Here is a 21,376-nt window from a genome sequence, read left to right on the forward strand (position 1 = left end):
AGATTAAGGCTCTGGTGCAGGAGTGAGTTCCACTTTGAAGTTTAGTTGTAAAGCAGAAGAGAATGAACTTAATAGAAAGTGAGGGGGAATCCAGCATATTCAGGTAAAAATGTTCAAGTTAAAATAGAAGAAAGACCACAGCCGATCTGCCGAACAATGTAGAAAAACTGCAAAACGCCCAAAAAAGGGAAAAAGTGTAAATGGACATTAACGTCTTAGAGACAGACAGTGTAAATTATTCTAAATCAGATGTTTTCAACCACCAGCTTTGACGTCTAGTTGATCTGATTTTCTATAAAAACCTGAAGATTTATGTCGTATTTTTCACTCTCAGCACCCTCAGGACCTCCAGTACAAGACTCCTGTCAGCAGAAACCCCCAGACGACTCTGCAGTCATTGGAGGCATCAGAGATGGACAGGAAGCTGAGTCCAGGGCGCTGGTGGACGTGTTGGACAACAGCCTGGAGACGCAGTGACTCCGTCTACCAGAAGGTACAGAGCAGACTGGACCTCCTGGAGAAGCTTAGGTCCTTCAGGGTCTGCAGCAGATGCTGCAGATGTTCTAGAAGTCTGTTGTGGAGAGTGATCTCCTCTGCCATCATCTGTTGATCAGGGCAGCAGCATCAGAACCAGATACTTAAAGAAGCTCAACAGGCTGATGAAGAAGGCTGGTTCTGTTCTGGAGAATCCTCCAGAACCTCTGCAGATGACTGAGCAAAGAAGGATTCTTCATAGAATAACATCCTGGACCACCCTGAGCATCCTCTTCATCAGACTGTGGTAAAACAACAGAGTCTTCAGTCAGAGGTTCTCCAGAACCGCTGTAACACGGACCTCTACAGGAGATCCTTGCTGCCTGCAGACATCAGCGTCTACAACAACTTCATGAACAAACCACACCACATCAGTTACACCAGCATTTAATTTGCCTTTGGGAGTAATAAAGGATTTTTGAATTTAATTAAATATTTAATAGTTTTTGCCTCTAGAGTTTTAACCACATCAGTATTATGCCATTTCGTAACACACACACACACCACACACACACACACACACACACACACACACACACACACACACACACACACACACACACACACACACTGGTTTCCTTTATTTTATGTCTGGGCCGGATCAGATCCGGATTTTAACAACAGAACTCTGCAGGTTTTACAGCAGAACACATTTGACTTGAACGTCTCCGTCTTTGATCAGGAAACAGTTTCATTATGGAAACTTTGCTCTATCTTGGATTTTCATGATTTCATTTAAAACCCATTTTAATTCTATCAAGCCCGGTTTAAAAGGAAGTCTTTGACAGATGGTATCAGATTGAGTCCAACAATTTAAAATGAGTTTTCTCTTATTGGTGCTGTGTATGCAGAAGTCTGACTTCATTTTTCCATTAGGGGCAAATAACTGCAACAATATGATGATTCAGATGTTCAGGAGGTCCAAATAATAGACTCCTATGATGTCATTTGTAATTTCTGATTTTCAGTGGGTTATTTTTTGTTGGCTATGCACAGCCCTTAATAGCTTTAGTATTCATGGACCCTGTAGCAACTATTAGGGACTTTTTTTTAGTTCATCAATAGAATACATTTTATCCAGAGGATTTTTCAAACCTCTCAGAGAGTTTCTAACCACTTCTAAAAATAAGAGATACATTTAGGAAAATTAAAAAAACTGAAAATTGTTTAATAGAGATTATTGGAAGAAGTAATAATGTCTGACCAACTAAGGCTGATAAAACAAAGCAAACCTAATTATCTACTAGGCAAAAGCAAATGATAAGCAAGAGAAACAACTAATGTTAAACCGCACACACGTTGAATGAGATAATAAAACAGGAGATATTCTTTCAGAATAAAGACCTAAATGTTACCAAGTATTGATAAGAGTCTATGATTTTAGATGAGCTGACTCAGAGTTTAATGAGCCTTTTTGCACCTAACAAAGAGTCCTAATGGGAAAATGCTGCAGACCGCCAGGAATGGATTCACCTCAGTGTTCAAAGTGCAAAGTGCCTTGTTGGGTCCAACGTGCTGGCGTCTTCAGCTTACAGGACTGCTTGTGTTTCCACAGACAGACAGACAGACAGACAGACAGACAGACAGACAGACAGACAGACAGACAGACAGACAGACAGCTCTGTTATTGGGCCCTTGGCCTAGTGATGCCTTTCACCTCAGAGGAAAGCTCCTCCGCTCAGATCAGTGCCAGATGAAACAGCAGCGCTGGTCTCTTTATGCCTCAGAAGGTTCTTCACTTTACATTCAGACCCGGTAAATCATTGCTAAGGAAGTAATCCCAGAAGAGTTACTGTCAACTTAAACACAACAAAGTCATTAAAACAAAAAGCCTAGAAGAGCTTCACTCAAAATACACAAATAGTGTCACACATGAGGAAAAAAGAACATTGATCACACCTGCAGCTCCAAAGACTGCATCACCGACCCTAACCTACCAAACTCCACCACAACTGAGCAATTTGTTGGCAAGAACATGAGAAACCTTTGTTTTGGCTCTAGAACATGTGCATTTATTCTCTCCAGGAGCAGCAAAGATTTCTTTTTATTCTGTCTGGATCATATTTTTCAGGCTTTTCCGCTTTTCTATTAAGGTTTTTGAACAACAACATCACATAATTTGCTGCAGAGCTACTAAACGAGGTCATGGACTTCAGGCTTACCAATATCATAAATCCACCATTTTTATTATTTTCGCTGAGATTTTTATAGTCCATGTTGAAGGATGTCGAAGTTATTATAGTTATTATTATAATATATGGTGGGTGTATTAACCCACTAGTCATCACACCGTTCCCCAGCAGATTACCAAAATGGCCGAATGGAGCGCAACGCTCTTCCACCTGGAGGGGGGCGGAGCCTCAAGGGCCTGCTCTGCATTTAAAGAGACGGCGCCAAAATGAGTTGCTCTCAGGCGCGCCTCAGAACAGGGCCAAAAGAGGAGCTGTGGGGCAACAATGAGGAGAAATTCAGACAAAATATTGCAGTTCCACTTTATAAAGTCAACAACTGAATGAGTTCAATGTGAAAAGGAAGAACTGAGGAGCAGGATGTGTCCCCTTTAAGCTAAGCTGTGTTTTGTTATGTGCCTGTTTGTGCAGCTCTCTGCCTGTTGGATGACGCCTTTTATCTGTGGAGCTCTGCTGGTCATTAGAGTTTATGTATGTTGTTTTGTTGTCATAATGATGTTAGAGCAAACAGAGCGAGAGCACAGTGGAACGGTTTGTATGATATCCTTTTATTGTACAGTGCTGCGTGCAGCAGAAGGCACTCTAAAGAAACGTGTGCATAAAACACATTATGTGAGCAATGAAGTGAAAAACCAAAGGACACTTTTTAAGTGAATCAAGATAATTGTATTCTAGGTGAACAATAGGTGCATACAGTGAAAACGCATTTGATTTCTGCTAATTTAATCCTCAGCACCATGTAGTGTAACTATGACGGTTGGAAGCGCAGTATGAGCAAGAAGAATACTTTTCAGCGGGTGGCAAGACAAATCACCTCTGTCTCTGCTCTAAAGGCAGCTCGGTTTGTCTTCACAGGTTGGAGTCGATCAGGGGAAAAAAAAATCCTCTAAAGAGATCAATTTCCATGTCAAGTCAAATGAAACATAAAGACTTAAGCATGAATAGGATATCATTCAGCAGCCAAACGTACCCTGGCACTGCACTGCAGGAGCCAGGTTGGATGAGCACACAGCTCCCACCCGAGCATCGTGTCACACACACTAACCATTGTGTGGTGGATGAATCTCCAAATCACAGCTGCATGCACAGCAGGAAAAAAAAAAAAACCCAAATTGTCATTTCCACAGCTTTAAAGATCACACACAATCACAGCCGGCAGCTAACAAACAGAGGTGCTGTACATTCCAGTTCAGTTTACAGTTTATACAGAGCAGGGTATCGTTTATCAAACTGTAAAAGTTGTGCAATGAGTTTGTTTAAAATGTATTTATATGGCAAATTTCCACAGACAGATGTCACAAAGAAGTTTGGCCCAAGAAAATATACAGAAAGGTACTCGTGAAAAAACACAATGCGTTCAGAAATGTGCATCAGAAGAGCTCAAATCTAATTACAAGCTTCTTGGAATAAAAATGTGTATATTTGCTTTTTAAAAGTATCCAGAGTGCAAACTCCGTAGGAAAATGGTTGCTGCGTCCCAAAGTCTGGGTGCAACAGCTGAGAAAGATTCCTCCGGTTCTGAAGGTGTGGGGACCACTGGAAGGTTTCTATCTGATGAGCTCAGACTACGGGAAGAAGTGTATATTCTAATAAAATCAGAGATGGACAGAGGAGCCTGTTCATTTATCTCTGAAGGTTAAAGTTTTATAATAAAACCTAGACGTTGTTTGAGTTGCTCTGACTGAGTGAGTCAGGAGTCTCAGTAGTCCCTGAGGACAAACTGGCCACTTCTTATTCATACAAGAAAAGCTTGACAGTAGTTCAGTCGTGTTGAGTCAAAAGCAGGAATTATTTTAGTCCACTTGTTGACACCACTGAGTTTTGAGATGTTCCTAAAATGATAAAAAGTAAGTTTATGGTATTTGTATAAAGGGGAAAAGAATCCTTGTTCAGTGGATGTCAGACATTACTCAGCCTCCTGCAATGATCAAAGTTTCAGTTTAGTCTGGATTGAGCTGTAAATTGTTGGAATTCAACCACCGTTGAATGTTTGATAAGCAGTAAATCAAAGAGGATCGTTTATGAACCTTAGACGGCTTAAATTAGCAGCAAAGCTGAATATCATCAGTAAAACATATGATAAAAAACTCCATTAAACTCCTGAATTATCCAGCCTAAAGCAACATTTACTACATAGACAATAGGACCCAGTAACTGGGTCTGCCCTGTGAGCTACTCTGAGCTGCATTATTGTTGTAAATTGGCACCATTTGAAGAAACTGAATTGATTTGGACTCTGGCAGCCCCAGCTGCTCAGATGTTGTGTTTCTAACTCTTGATGTTCTTCAGACGGCACAAGTCCTGTTTTCCATTGCAACACACAAAAAGCTGTGTTTTTATACCAGCTGAAGAAAACTAAAGAAAATGAAATGATGGTTTCACTGGAAACTTTTGTCAATGAAAGCACGGAAATGATTATTTAAATAAAATATAATTACACACTCTGCAAAGACTTAATATTCCCTTCTAAACAATTATAAAGACATGAAGCAAATTAAACCTTGAGTATATGTTCAATTACATGGGTGTGAATAATAACCACATCTGAATATGCTGCTGTGACTTTTACCAACAAATAATAAGTAATTGAATTCAGACTTTTGATTAAATAGAAGGACTAGAGTCTGGATTTAAAGGGAAACGTCATCCATCCTTTCATCCTTCCTCCAGACCAGAGGACATCTCAGAGTATATAAGATATAGCTGTCCAGCTAAATCCAATTCTCTCCAGAGAGCTTCAATATACCAATTTCACCTACCTGTAGGGGATCCCTCCAGCACCTCTCCTGTGTAACGGGACTCTTTGAAGATGGGCCGGTTGTCATTTTGGTCAATGACAGTGATCACAAGTATGGCCGGTCCCTCAATGACGTTCCCATCAAAGTCTGTGGTGGAAACCTCCAGCTGTGAGGATGAAAAGATAAATAGATTTTACTCTTTAAAGCAAAAACTCTGTTTTTACTGTGATACCTTTCATTAGCAGTGCTCTCCTAACAACTGGAGGCAAATTAAATTGATGTGCCTCGGTGCATCCCACCAAAAAACCCTTCCCACCGGTTCTCTAATAAAAACACACAATAGCTCTGAAGAGTTTGACAGTTTAAAAATAGCACAAGATTCAATTTCCAGTGGCTTCCTGTGTCAATGACAGTGATGGCTGCTTGATGGGCAGTAAATATTGACAGCAACATCAAACACAGCTGCATTTGCTCTATCTTTGGTGCCAGACGCTGATGGGAGCTGCAAATACCAACAGCACTTTTTTTGCTCAATTAGAAAAATCTCTGTTCAAACGTTAGGCTGCAGATTTTCAGGCAGTTTTTAATATTTGTGAGAAAAAAGTCTAACATTGAAAGAAAGTTCCCAGAGAGGCGTGAAGACAGAGCATCTTAGAAATCTCTGGTTTCCTTGGTGTCTGTTTAAAGCCTTGCAGCTCTTTAGAAACCCTCCGTCTCATCTACTTGAAATGAAGGATTCTCCATTATGGTGCCAGAGAAATTAAATCTGGGCCAGAGGAGAAACAGAAGCATCTGGAAGAACACAAAATTCTGCAGCTGATACTTGTTCGACACAATCTGTTTCTATTTGTTGGCATTTTTCATTTAATCTTTATTTAACAAGGTAGGCTAGCTAAAACTAACTCCCATTTACAACAATGATCTGATAATGAGGCACAAAGCAGACAAACCGGAGTCAGAAATAACAGATAAGTGGAATCTAAAATACACCTAAAGATGGCGACATGTTGGAAGTGATAAATAGTTAAAAGCAAGAGCAATGGTCTTAAATTATTCACTGTAAGGAGTCTGATGATTCCTGTCGACTGCAGCAGAAAACTGGAAAGAAGAGTGAAGGTACGAGCTTTGGGGACAAGGAGACTGATAAGGCTGCAGACGGTGGCATAAGCTGCAAAAGAAGAAGTGACTGCAGGTATAATGGGCTTTAACCAATCAGGTTAGAATAAATTAACAGATACCAGTGAATTTGCCTGAGAGAATGGAGAGAAACTCGAGTGAACAGGGAGCAGAGATGGCGGTGGTCAGCGTTAAATGAAGCTCCAGTAACTGGTAAATAACATCCAGGGTGTGGAGGGTTTTAGGCCTGACCTTAAACCTCATGTCACCTTAATCCAGGATTGGGAGCACTGCCATTCTGAGCACAGAATGTGTGACGGAGGATTTGTTACGATAAAGAAAACCCATTTGGGATTTGACATTTGTGAGCAGGAAATTTCTGAGTTTTAAAAGAAAGTTTACTGTCGACCCAGGGACCCAGATGGTTGTAGGTTTTGACACATCAGTCACAGAGTGCAGTGGACGCTGGTCTGTAATACGGACAGGGCGGTATATAGATGTACATGAGGACCGGCTGGCAAGGCCGATGTCATAAAGGCAGACGTTAAACAGGCTAGGACCCAGTATGCTTCCATGGGAGACACCTGGGTTAGGGGTAGAGGAGCCTCCACCCTCACAGACTGTAGACAATCAGCACTGATTGATCCAGACATCCTAACAGGTCTCACTCGTAAATGAGAACCGGCGTCTCAGAGAGACTCCCTGCATAAAGAAAGGTTTAATAATAATAACAATAAGAGGCTGGTATGTGAACCTTTTTTACTTTGCAAAATCAAATTTACTGACACCGTGCCACCTCACAATGTCTCAAAGCATCTCATGAGACAAAGATGTTTGAATCATGTCATTATGCAGCTTGGTCCAAAGTTTAAATGAATCCAGTTCATTTCAGTGCACCCAATCAAAAGCTCTAATTCAGATCTGATGAAATGATGTCAGCTTCAAACCAAAGACAACAATAAAAACGGATAAATTCAGCTGATCATAAAATGCTGAAAGCAGAAACTCCTCATCCTGAGCAAGCTAGCAGCACAAAGAAGAACACAGCATTCTTCCCACATTTTATAAAAATCATCCAGCTTATTACAGAATAAAAATGAAAAGAAAAACTCAATCATGCAGTTTTCTTCCTCCCTCAACTTGTTAACTCTTCCACTGAAGGATCCTCCGTTGGCCTTCATCCTGGTTTAATGCATTCAGCTTCCCCGTCCATGCGGTATGTCTCGTCAGTCTCCTGCTCCACCAGGGACCGCGGCAGCTGAGCAAAGCCAGGAGGAAACATGCTCAGGGCCTTTTCAACAAACACGCAGCTATTAACCCAGAGTCAAACAACCTTGTCCTGTTTAGTCAGCAAACCCAATTCCCCAGTTTTACTGAAATCTTTCTGTTTTCCTCCTGAGCTGGGATTCACAGCCGCAGCGTAAGTCACGTCTGCATCAGCAGTACCCTTCAAAATCTATTACATCTACCACGCCAGAATTAAGCAGATTAACAATTCAGCCAGTTCTGTGCAGCCTCAGTCAGATATTTCATCTTCTCCTTGGAGAAATCAGCCACACGTTTCACACGGCCGATTGGCTCTGCTAACAACACAGTAGCATGCTGCTCCGCCACGTATGATTGATGTATTGCATGCAAATAATCTTGAGGTTGTGATAATGTCACTAATCTGTTGACGACGTTAACAGTTTTTCAGAAAACTACGATAAATTACAAGTTTCTCATTTCGTGCAGGTGCATCATAACCAGGTTGTAGAGCTTCAAAATCCAAAGAGAAGAAAGAGGAACAAGAGACAAAACTGAAATTTGAACTTAAAGGCAAAGAGGGTGTTCATGAGCTGATCATCTTAAAACTGGGATGTGTTTCCTGTTGGTTGGTGAGAATATTCCTCTGCAGAGGGAAGGCGGTCTCATGAAGTTCCTCCATGGTCTGTTTGGGTTGAAATTCAAATCATTTAAGGTTTGACTGTACTTCCCTGGTTTCATACACCTGAACCCAATGGATCTGATGATGTGATGATTGGATTAGATGACATGCTAACGAGGTTATTCAACCATTTGAACCGGGTTTTTTGTACCGGGAACACGTCTAAAACATGCAGGACACCGTCCCCTAATGAATGGATCCTGAAAAAAACTTTGACACAGGACGCAGGGTTTTGGAATAAAATCTTCCAGCTGTGTTAACTCCTAACTACAAATATCGTAGTTATCCAGCGTATAAATCTAGTCAATGAATTGACTAGAGTTGGATCTTTGATAAACATCCAGAAAAGGTGTTTAAAATAGCGTCCACATTGTTTTAGCTTCAGTTGTTAATCTAAAGTTAAGACTTGTCTATGAATGACTATTTATGTTTTGACCAACATTTTATGGCAATTAGTTTTAAACCTTTTCTGCCACTGTAACATCATATTGTGACCAAAAAGCTAACGTATCTTAAACTGTCACAATGAAGCTGCTGATCTCCACACTCTGTCTGCTTCTAGACTCCAAGACATATCCTTGACAATGACTGTAAATGTTTGGTTATCTCTATATAGTATTTCTGTTATGTTGATAAAAAATAATTAAATGAAGTGACCTAAACCAAACGTCATAAGCCCTAACCTGCAAAGGGAACCAAGCTGGCGGCGTGTCCCTCATGTACAGTAGGACATACCCAGAAAGGTTCATTTAAACTGCCTGGCCGTTCAGAAAATAGCAAAGTCTGTCATATGTGCCAAATACAGCCATAAAAAGTCCAGCCCGTTAAATTAATTGAGTCATTCTGATATGATTGCCATCATTTTCCGAAGGTTTTCTTGTGTTATCAAAGTTAATGTCTCTGAAATGTTATTTTAATTTTTACGAGCTTACAGCAAATGCGACACATTTAAACGCAGTGAGTCATTACCGGCTACAGATGGGAAGAGTAACAACCTGCATCCCAAAGAGCACTTTGCTGGTTTTCTTGCACTTTTTGCAGACAGTTGCCAAAACATGTAAACACAGATTTTTTTTTTTTAATCCAACCTGCAGATATAGCTGCATTAATGAAGTCAGCAGTTATGCTGATAAAGACGCTCCATGTAATCATTTGAGCTTTAATCTAGAGATAAATCAGTCTCTGCATTCCCTTCCCTTCATTAGTGTCAATGCAAAGCTCCGGTGGAGTGTTTGTCTCCTCTATCTTCACATGAATGGCGTTTCTTCTTGCTATCAGCATCGCAGAGCGTTATGAGCCCTCTCTGTCACACAGGTCATCCTTCTTCTCTTGATTCATCTCACTCCCCTGACTTTGTTCTCTCTGCTGCCGCGGCGAATGAACCGTAGATTTTAACGGCCGTAATGACACACATGCAGCTGAACAAAGTGTTTCAGGTGTAGGAAGCCTAATGCTTTGATATATCATCTCATCTTTCTTCACTTGTTCCACCATCAGAATATACCTACAGAGGCTCTTAATGAGGACGACAGTTTCCCCTTCAGTCTACATCCAGCAGAAACTCTGACTCTCAACCACTGACTCTCAACCTGTCCACCGACCGGTTCACAGCCAGATTCAGTAATAATAATAATAATAATAATAATAATAATAATAATAATAGTAATATCATCTTTATTGTCATTGAAACATACATTACAACAAAATGTGTTCTCTGCTTTTAACCCATCCCCTTGGGGAGCAGTGGGCTGCCATGTGCGGCGCCCGGGAAGCAATCTGGGGTTAAGGGTCTTGCTCAGGGACTCAGAGTGCAGGCGCTGGGAATTGAACCGGGTACTTGCATCCTTCTCTGAGTGCAAGCACACTGCTCTAACCACTAGGCCAACCAGCACTGAATTACCTTGTTTTCTGTCTGCATGACAAACAACGTTCTCTGCTATCATGAGGAGCTTAACATCTTACATCCTAAACCCTGCAGACTCCAAAGTGGATAATATCATTAATATAATATCTGTTAGTTCACCACATTTAGATTTTAACACACATATTCAGCATTTTCTACTAAATATCAAAGATCAAGCTGTTAGGTCTAGATTGATGACAGATAAAGCAGTTGTTGGTTCAATTTCTCTGAACGACTAACATCCTTTCCATTGTGAGTTTAATTTCCGTCTTACTAGATGAAGGCTAAAGGAGGACAATAGGATTTGAAAAAAGTTTTGTTCTAGCAGCAATCACTGACATATTTCATCCTGACTAAACTCGTATTACCATGTCTGTGTCTGAAGTCGTGTATTTATACTTTATTGAGTTATTTAATTGTTGTCTGTGGTGTCTATATTGAAACGTGTTTCATTCATGGCTCATGAATGTGAAGTAAATGTAAATCAACACGTACGCAGAGACTCACCTGAACCTGCGCTGTAACCTCAGGTATGAGATGTTTAGCATCTAATCTTTGAAAAAAGGATGATGTCCAAAACAACACTGCAGCAATTAGTTTGTTGATAGGAAGGAATATCGACACAAGTATTGCTCATATGCAAAAAGAAGTCAATAAATGAAACTCTTAACATTGCACCCAGGACAGAAGAACAGAGGATGATTTGTAGAAAGTAAACCCTTCTTGGGAAACATGACTCATGAGAATGGGTTAGATAGATAAAACTGAGTCAGTTTGTCAGGCTGCAGCTTTATTGACTGATTACTGACCCAATCAACCTAAACCCCCCCCACCAGCTTCCAGAGGGATCAGATCTGATCTACCAGACATGTAAGGGATCCCACACATGATGCTTCCATGTCCATATTGACTCTAGGAAATAAACTCACTGGCCACTTTATTAGGTACACCTGTTCAACAGTTTGTTCACACATACAGGTGTTGACCATAAAATTATAATATCATGAAAATGTATTTTTTCCCCAGTAATTCCATTCAAAAAGTCAAACTTGTATATTATAATAATATATTACACACAGACTGATATATTTCAAGTGTTAATTTCTTTTAATTTTGATGATTATGACTAACAACTAATGGAAATCCAGGATAATTGTGGAAAAGGTCCAATATTGAAAACACCTGGTGCCACACCAGATCTCTCACATTCCAGTAAGCTAATTAACTCAAAGCAGCTGCAAAGGCCTTTAAATGGTCTTTCAGTCTAGTTCTGTAGGCGACACAACCATGAGGAGGACTGCTGTAACATTTAGAAAGACATTAATGATCAGATTTCTAACAATCTAACTAAAACCTCCTGATTTTCAAAGCACCACTCCCCTGACTGCAGGTAATGTGAAAACACTAAGCCAGATTTACAGACAAAAGATGCTGGTGAATCACATGTTTGGTGCTAAAATAGAACCTTATTTACATGTAACATGTATGTTGAAGTTTGGTTTCTTTGGTATTTTGGTAAATTCAATTAGAAGTTGAGAGATGTGTGTGAGATTGATGGCCTGTGGTCATCAATCTTTACAACGCCTCCCTCAGTGATTCAGAACCCCCCCCCCCCCCCCTCCGAGGGTCAAACCAATAGTTCAAACTATTGGTTTGATCCTTAGAGTTTCATAGCAAAACTGCCTTCAGATTTAATTTCCTTGCTAAATCATCAATATGTGGACACAACATTACCTCATTTTCAAGTTTAGCAGCTGTTTTATGGAAAATATTATTCCCACAGAGATATTAAGCTGCTTAACAACAACTCTGGGTCAATTTACCCTTATTCATTAAGACCAATTAACTAAAATATAACATATTATCATTCATGTGCAAATTCTCAGTTTTCCGGGTCAATGCAACAGTAAATAGGAGGCAACCGGACATTTGGCCACTTTTTCTGAGCTCTCATGTCTGATGAGAATTTACCAAATTTAAAGACTCCTGGAAAGGTGTTGAAACATTATCATTCCTTATTAAACCCGAGTGACCGAATAACTTCCTGTCAGAAGATATTATTTTACACCTCCTTATTGTTACTGTTAGATGATCATAGAAATTGCTGTAAATCATTAAAGCAGATGTGAAAATTCCCCTGGAACAGCTTGACAAGAGTCAAATGGGTGAAATGTCCTCTACCCATACAAATTATGAAACATTATTTTGAAAATGAACCTCGTGCTGGGTAAAAATAAAATTAAAAATCAAATCAAAGTGAAAAGAGAAAGTTTAAGAGGTTCAGAAAGCCTGACTATTGCTCCACACCACTTAATGAGTTCCTAGTTTTAAATCAAATTTAATAACATAAAAGATGGCATTTGCTCCGTGCCATATTTGACTGCACTGTCATCATTTTCTGAATTCACAAGCAAGAAAAACTGCAAAGAAAACTGGATTCCCAGAGAACACAGCCGTGATGAGGAAGCAGGTGAGAAGCTGAGTGGAGCATCAGGCCAGGCCGATGGATTCCTCACACGGCTCATCAGCTGCCTGTTGGCTAAATGAGGATGCTATATTACCTTTATTATGCCTCATAGACAATTCTTCCTGAAGGTGAAAGTTAGCAGAGAGATGATGATTTAATTTGGAGGGGAAATAAGGCACTGAATGCAGAAAGAATTGGAGAAGATTGGCTCTGGTCATGGTAGATTGGTGGCAGTTAGAGGTGATAGGTCTCTGTCCATTGTCTCCGTGCTTTTTCTTGCAAATATCATTTCACCTTCCAAAGGTGGAATATTGTACATCTACTGCCGCCCTACTCAGCTCTCCTACAGCTATGTTTGGTTCACTGCTTTGGCTGTGACCTAAAATCACCATCATGGTCAGACAGCTCTGCCAGTTGAAGAAATTATTATTATCTAAATACTTCCTACATTTTCTGTTGTAGGAAGTTAAGTTAGTTCTCCATAGTTGGTGATGTCAGGCTAAAGGTTTGATGATTGTTACAGAGTTCATTAGTGTCCCTGGGTCAAACAATTTCTGCTGATTTAATCAGAAAATGTCCACAGCCTTGTCTCCAAGCTTTCAGCAGTGAGAGATTCTTCATCACCACAAATAGAGCAACTGCATACTGTCATGTTTTTATTTTTTTATTCTTTTAGTTGACGCCATTATTGGTTTGCTGCTGCGATATTTTAGCAGCACTGCTTCAGATCTGCTCTGCGCTCATATCTGATGAGTCCATTAAGCCCACATGTTTGGGTTAAAAAAAAATTATTTTGATCTGAACAATATTCTTAATATCATATTCCATCCGCTGTCAATGAGAAATCCTCAAAATTAACAGAATTAAACATCAGTCTGTGTTTAATTAATATTTATAATGTTTTCACTGATGGAGTTAAGGGAACTTTGTATGGTATTATAATCTGGATATGACTAAATATGCTCATGAGAGCTTCTGTTCTTTCTCTTCTTTGACTCCAAAAATAACCTAAAAGTCCCTGAAAGAAATCCGGTTGAAAGGCACAAAGGAATAAATGATGAAGGTGTGATCTGAAAACGATGGAGGTGTGGGCAGTTTCCTCGCAGTCTTAAACAGAAGTAAGAAAAGGACGAGTGGCAAAGAAAGAGGATGAAAAGAACCAAGTCATGCATATGGAAGGACCTTTGCTGCGCTCCTCTACCACAGTCTGGTTTTACATTCACCCCGGATACGTCTCCTCCTGAGCTGTTCCAGCCGCCCGCCCTCCCTTTGGTGCACAAGTGCAGTGAGATGAGCTCTACCTTTAGATTCCAACAGAAACTGCTCTGCAGAAGCTTTAATGCCCCAAACTCTCTGGTGGCTGCAGCCTTTATCAGAAACCCGGGTCCTGACCTGACACACATCAGCCAGTCTTCAGCAGGGAGAGATCTCCGTCCTTTAAACCCAAAATCCCTTAAACACTTCCACTTAGAGAATCAGCAGTGAGACAGGTTTAAAATGAGATGAATCACAGAGATAATTTAACATAATTTAATAATTTCACTTTAACAATTAATAACCCCACAGTCAACACCTGTAGTGTTTCTACAATAAATAGATTTGGACATAAATGGTGATACAAATTGCTACAATCTCATTCACAGCTTGTAATTCTAAGTTCTTAAAGATGCACAGAAGTGACCATTGAGATAAAATGGAAAAATAAAATACATTAGCACGATACATACATGATTTCATAATTACTTAAATGTTCAGATAAAGACTGATATTCTGAGATGTAAAAATTCTTTTAAAATTAGTTTTCATTATAATTTAAAAGTATATCATATTTATTTAGGTATTTATTTTATAACACAGCATTTCATGAATTCCTTTTTTTGTGCAGGTTTACCTAAAGTCAATGTGCGGGGCTTACATGCCCCCCGTGCTTGGTGTCGGGCCCCTGGGGGGGGATCGGTACCCTGTGTGGGTCACTGAGGGCCTTCCCTTCACTTTCAACCCTTTCTACGGCCCCTAAACCCTAAACTTGACCTAGTGCCAGACCTAACCCAGAAAAAAGTGAAGACCAAAAAAAGATCCTAACTTTACTAGTAAAATGTTCTTCTTTTATGGACTACGAGTCTGATAAATAAATATATAGTAAAAAGGGAACAGACAATAAGTAAAGTTTTCTTGAATTATCCTTGATTTAAGCGGGCAAATTTAAATCATCTGCCAATGAATAGGATTTTTATCCTTAAAATAGGGACAACTCATCTCCATCATCTCATTTGAAGTGCAGTATATATATATATATATATATATATATATATATATATATATATATATATATATATATAAACTGAATGATAAGCCCTTCTAAAGTTAATTCCAATATTTAACTTTTCACCATGAAGCTCTTTCTGTTGCAGTTACTTGTGAAGCGCCTCTCCACTCTGTGGACAGCTGTAGCTGAGAAGCTCCGCTCTGTTTGCAGCTGCAAAAATCGCTGCACCTCCATCACCCTGTTTGCTCGGGAGACGACAAACTTCCAATTAGTATCAGCAGTTCACTCGGTATTTCTCTGCTGCCAAGAAACTCATGCTTCAATATCAGAAACCCCAAATTATTTACATACTAATCAGCGGACTAACCTTCTCGTGAAATGATGCACACTGAAAAGAGGAAATAACATTTATTCACAAGAGTAATAAATCTGCTTTCAATGACATCTGGAATCCATGTTTAATTTACTTCAATCTACAGCAAACACCTGCGGCCAAAACTGCACAAATCTTTACATAATAAGGAAAATTAAAGACGGGAAAAACAAAAATGAGGTTTTTCTTCTGGCTTTTTCCTTCTGGCTCTATATTGGTTCTTTATTGTGGAAAGTCTTTAATCTCTTGTTTTTGTACTGGTGAATCTAATTATTTTGAATGAACTCGAATTGTACAACTATAAACTAACAAGGGTTATATGAGCAAGACTGCTTGTGTAAAAAAGACAATTTAATAAATTCCATTTTTTATATTATTTATTCACTGTGAACAAAACAATTATCTAAATTAAAGTCTAAACTAAAGTTCTCATAGTTGCACTTGGTCTGGAAAAACCTGGTATCAGGAAATTCCTACTAATGACTTCATGGGGAGTGAAGAGCTCTCAAGACTAATAATAGTGTAATAACAGTAAAATTATGATTATATAATAATAAGATTGTTATTTTGCTTTTGCCCCTTCTCCTACCGCATTTTCCACTTCCACTCAACTTTCCACTGCTTGGATTTAACGCTCTGTAAATAGTCAGTTTCCCCTGATGCAGGACGTCTACGGCTGTCTTCAGAACTACTGTGAAGCATTAAGGCCAGACGGCCCTCCTCTGCTGCTTTGGGTCTTCACCCCCCCCCCCCCAACAAATTCTCTTATACGTCATGTCACGCAAAGGATTTAGGGATTCCTTATGACTCCTTTGCGCCAGTAAGGAGAGCCCTATGCTAAAGAAGCTAAATAGGAAGCATACAGGCTTCTTTTCCTACCTCCTTCCTTACTGACAGCACTATTCAGACAGCACTGATCATGGCGACTGCTGACACACTTCCACTTTGGCTAAAGAGTCCTTACCAATAGACCCCTTGCAACCACGTGACTCCGTTACCCAGAACCCCTTTCGTGGCAGCCATATTGGTTGGCACGCCATTTGACAAAATGACGAGTTCTCCAGGTATTTTTCTTCTTTAGATAACGTATCACAAGATCGTTTTAAGAGTAAGTTGATGGTTGATGGTATCAGATTACCAGATCCACACAGCAAAAGCCTGAAGGGACGGAGCGAGTCTGAAATGCTGGCCAGGGGTTTCCTACCGCGACACAGCTGCTTTATAAACATGCAGGCCAGTACGGACGAGAGAGCACGAAAGCCATGAAACCACTGGACGGCTGCAATTATTTTATATCAGGAAAAAGGCTCCAGCAAACGCCCGCGACGCCATGAGGGATTAAGAGGGTCAGAAAATGGATGGATGGATGTTCAGACATGTTTGTGTAACAGCACAAAGCAGAGAGGAAGACCCGCCCGGTAGGTTAAAAAAACATCACTCACTACGGATTATTTTGGTGTTTTTGTCTTGTTAAAATGGGTGGGGGTGTCGGTGACATTGCAGCGTAAACACAGAAGTACTAGCGCCCGTAAACGGGCGGAGGGGAGGTAGCGATCGTTACACTGGCCGGAGAGCCGCCGCTGTCTGAAGCAGCTGGAAGCGGGTGCAGCAACAGCGGCTTTCCGGCCCGTGTAGCGATCGCTATAGCAGCCGCCGTAGCCGCCGCTGTCTGAAGCAGCAGACAGCGGCGCTACACGGGCCGGAGAAGCGGCCCGTGTAGCGCCGCTGTCTGGAGCAGGCTTCTGCTCCAGACAGCGGCGGCTGCTATAGCAGCAACAGCGGCTTCTCCGGGCCGTGTAGCGATCGCTACCTCCCCTCCACCGCTATTTAAGTAGAGCAATGACTAGAGCAGAATTAAGTTGTATTTACCGGAGATGAAGTGTAGACTGCACATTCTCTCGTAGTATGATGCCCCCCCCCCTCCCCCCCAGTCCATTGAGAGTGTCTGCCTGCGCTCTTTTCATTGAAAATATCCATTTCTTTCTTCGTCCTTTCTCCTTCGGTAAACGACAGAAACGTACATCCAACGATTTGAAATGCCTCTGTGTGCAACCGGGAGCGCAACAAGTCGTAGGCATTGTTTAGATTCCAAAAATAAACTAACTAAAAGTACGCTCTAAATCACCCGTTTTGTCATGTAGTAGACGGGCTGTCAGGCTAGCCTGCCCACCAAGATGGAGGCGCGCACCCCCGATCACGTGACTGTGACGTCAGATGCAAGGGGTCTATTAGACCCTTTCAGGTGCCGCCTCTGTTTAAGGTATTCAATTAAGACAGAGTCTTAGTTCCCTTATTGTTTTGGTTTAATGTGGGGCTGAAATGACATTAATTAAGAATAAAGAAAAACTTCTAAAAAACCTTGGTAGACACAAGTGGACATCATAGATTCTGGGGATAGTAAGAGGTGTAGCCAGAAACATTCCTGCTCATGTGTGTCAACAGGATTGCCAACATTTTCTTCATGTCAGAAAGAAAAATCATGACAGAAAATGTTAATGTTTAGATATTTGTTTCTGCAGGAGAAACCCCAAACACACAGCCTTTCTTTCACCATTGTTCTACAGCTGCTAATGGCCACAGTAGGACCTCATATAACCTACTAGCTGTAGGTGTCATGATTTAGATTTGTGTTAGTTTTGGAGTTTTTCTAGTTTCAGCCTGTCACCTCTCAGCCAGCAGCCACTATCCAATCAGCTTAGTCTCCTTAATTAGCAGTTAATTAGCCCAGATCAGCTCCACCTGCTGCCTGTAATTACTGCCAACTCTGCTCACCTGTTCACCTGTCTATAAATACCTGCGTCCGCCGACTCATTCCTACAAGAACGTCTCGCCTCATGTGCACTGTCGCTTGACTCTACCAGCTCCTGTGTGCTCAGTCAGCTGGACTCTTCTGATGAAAGCTCCCTGTGAGTTCCAGCCGCTCACTCTGCCCGTTCTGGTGGTTCCTCGGTCCACCTGGCCTGATCTGGTGCTTCCTCGGTCCACCTGGCCTGTTCTGGTGGTTCCTCGGTCCACCTGGCCTGTTCTGGTCTGTCCCTGCCTCCATCACTCTAAGTCTGTCACTACCTGCATCTTCTGGTCTCCTGCTCATCCCTGCCTGCATCATCAGCCATTACTCATCTGTCAAGTCTGGTTCTGCTTGCCTGCCTCACCTGCCACTGCTCATTCCCTTTCAATAAACCTTTTAAAACGTAACTCTGTATTTGGCTGAATATCAGGTTAATCAGCGTTATTTATAACAGTAGGTTATATGAGGCTCACCACATAATAATTTCCAGCTGCCACAGGCATGTTTCTGCCTTCAGTTCTTTTGTAGGAACCTTTATTGTATTAAAATGATCATTCCTAAGTGTAAAAACAGTAACAAATAGATAATTTGTGTGAATTTATTGAACTGATAATTCTTACTTTCTATTAGTAATTTCTGTCAAAGGCAGAAAAGCAATGAAAAGCTGCAGGTTCCTTTCTGTCACAGGTTAGCTGCCCTACAGAGACCTCTGGTTTCCTCTAAGCTGCACAGCATCCGTCTTCTTCTTGAGTCGTGACTTCCTTCACTGCCACAGCTGTTATTAAATGTAAACTTTCTCTCAAAGTCCCTCAATCCCTCACAGATGTACTTTTCTGGGACTGCTCCCCTCTAACCTCAAGATTAACAGTTTTGGAGGTAGTACAGTCGGAAACTGCATGAACACGCCGCCTGAATGAAAAATAGATGAGTCCAAAATGGGGAGAAGCTTCATTGATCTCCAGTACAAAAGAAAAAAAGCCACAAACACAATAAATATAGAAGCACTGAAGGGGGGGGGGGGGGCTGCTTGACTCTTATTTTAACCGAGAAGTGAACGGTAGTCTAAGCTCAGACATGTTGCACACAGTAAAATCATTTTTATGTTAATTTAGCTGCATTAGCAGCATTGAAACATTATGTTATGATTTTGACTATTTTCAGTGTCGTTATCAGAGTCAGACCCTAATGAGAGACAAATACGATATGAGACAGTTTCAACAATTTAAGAACAAATTTAAGAGATTTAAGTTTAAAGTAATCATTCAGTTTGAGCAACATTTTTCTTCTGACTGGAAGTACTTTTATCAGGTCAGAGCCCTTATCTGAATCTGACAGATAATCTATGGAGGAGGCAAAAATTAGGGTGATGGTGAGGAGGTATTCCACCCTTAGAGAACTTGGAGTTCATCACTAACAATAAATCATCAGGACACCAGAGTAAACATGCAAAGAGCTGCTCAGCTTTAAAAAAAACATGAGAAATTATTTATGCTATCCCATTTTTTCATAAAATTAAAATAACGTTTTATAAACCTAGTGGTGGATTGAAAATGATCAACCAGGGTATAAATAATTCTGGGCTTCACTGGAGTCTCGGCTGTGGTGATTGTGTAGGTTTTTTTTTTTTTTTTTTCTTAAAACATGTTTATAATTTGAAGTCTATATTTACTGTGGAAAAAACTCCAGATTTTATCAGAAAGAGAAAATAATAACTTACTGTAAACACATGAAGAGATTTCAGTCTTCACTTTAAATTCCCTAAAGCTCCCAGGGACAAGAAGTGTGATCAAAAGAGGTGTTTTTCCCCTCAGTTTCTGAAAAGACTCCATTTCTTCCCCTCTACTCCTCTAATCAGCCCTTCTTAGAAACACCCAGTGGGAGAAGAGGCTGTTAATCCTGTGCCCATCTGCTGCATCTAGCTTCAAAAAGTTAAACTCTTCCTTCCCAATAAAATTAAGCTGTGGAAGCAGGCTCTCAAGATGCAGGCACAGCTGCTAACTGCATCTCACCCAAAGTCTGGGAGTTCATGTGAAAACAGCTGGGAATGCATCAGAGGTTTATGATAAGGAGAATAGGTCAAAACATTATGGTATTACACCGAAAGTAGGATTAGAAAATATCTTTAATAACCTTTGGACAAGATCATAGGTTTATGTAAACATTTTAAAGATGAGTTTAGCCCAATAATGGCAGATTTCAGCGTCTCATTTACCATCCAGCATTCAATACAGCACTTATCCTAAATTAAGAAAAACAACTTGCCTGAGAAAAGTAGGAGATAAAAAAAACTTAGTGTCAGGTTTGTCATTTTAACCAAACTGCAGACAGGTACTTGGGATGAGTGTAGTGATAATTGATAATAATAAAAACAGAAAACCTACAATAGTTTTACAAGGAGAAACAAGACATGGGGCATGGTCAGAGTAATAGGCAGTGTGACACAGAACATGGAGGTGGCAGAATAACAGAACCGTCCAGCAAAGAACATTCAGAACCAGTGAGCATAAACTGAGGGACAGGTGGAGAATGACACTGAATACAGAGTTAATCAGAAGGCAGGGGAGCTCAGGGAGCCTGAGGAAGGGAGGCTAATTAACATCTGAGCACCATTGTTGTTAACAGCAATCAGGCTTAAATCCGAGGCAGCAGGACTTTCTCTCAGTTCTCCTGAAGACGTTTCCTCACCTGTCCAGGTGTCTCTGTCAGTTCTGGAGGTTCTGATCTACCTGCAGGTGGAGCGCTGCTGTTTCTGAGCACATGGAGGTCCATCCTCCTAGAACCAGTCCAGGTCAGAACCAGTGACCCACCATCTCTGTCCTGGTGGGTCCCTGGTGATGTCCAACATCTGGACATCATTGTTGTCAATAGAGTGTCCTTTGTTCTGGAGGTACCAGGTACCTGGATTTTGACCCAACTCCTGGAAAGGTGTCAAAACATTTTCAGAAAGATTTTGTGGATGTCTCTGACTTCAGCCTGTTTGCTGTTACCATGACCCGCATAACTGAGAATTTGCACGGGCAACATCAGATTCCTGCAGCAAGCTCAGCTAGTTCAGTTTTCTGCATGAAAGCCTCA

At 40.7% G+C, this 21,376-nt stretch overlaps 1 protein-coding gene across 1 annotated transcript in view; it reads right to left on the reverse strand.

The window, feature by feature from the left end:
- cdh13 (cadherin 13, H-cadherin (heart)) overlaps positions 1-21,376 on the reverse strand; it is a 432,538-nt gene that overhangs the window by 203,642 nt on the left and 207,520 nt on the right. Inside the window, exon 7 of the mRNA XM_036126911.1 lies at positions 5,483-5,627. Within this exon, the coding sequence (XP_035982804.1) occupies positions 5,483-5,627 (145 nt within the window). The remainder of the gene's footprint in view (positions 1-5,482; positions 5,628-21,376) is intronic.

The sequence above is a fragment of the Fundulus heteroclitus genome, chromosome 2 (assembly GCF_011125445.2).
Source record: "Fundulus heteroclitus isolate FHET01 chromosome 2, MU-UCD_Fhet_4.1, whole genome shotgun sequence".
Classification (NCBI taxonomy): Eukaryota; Metazoa; Chordata; class Actinopteri; order Cyprinodontiformes; family Fundulidae; genus Fundulus; species Fundulus heteroclitus.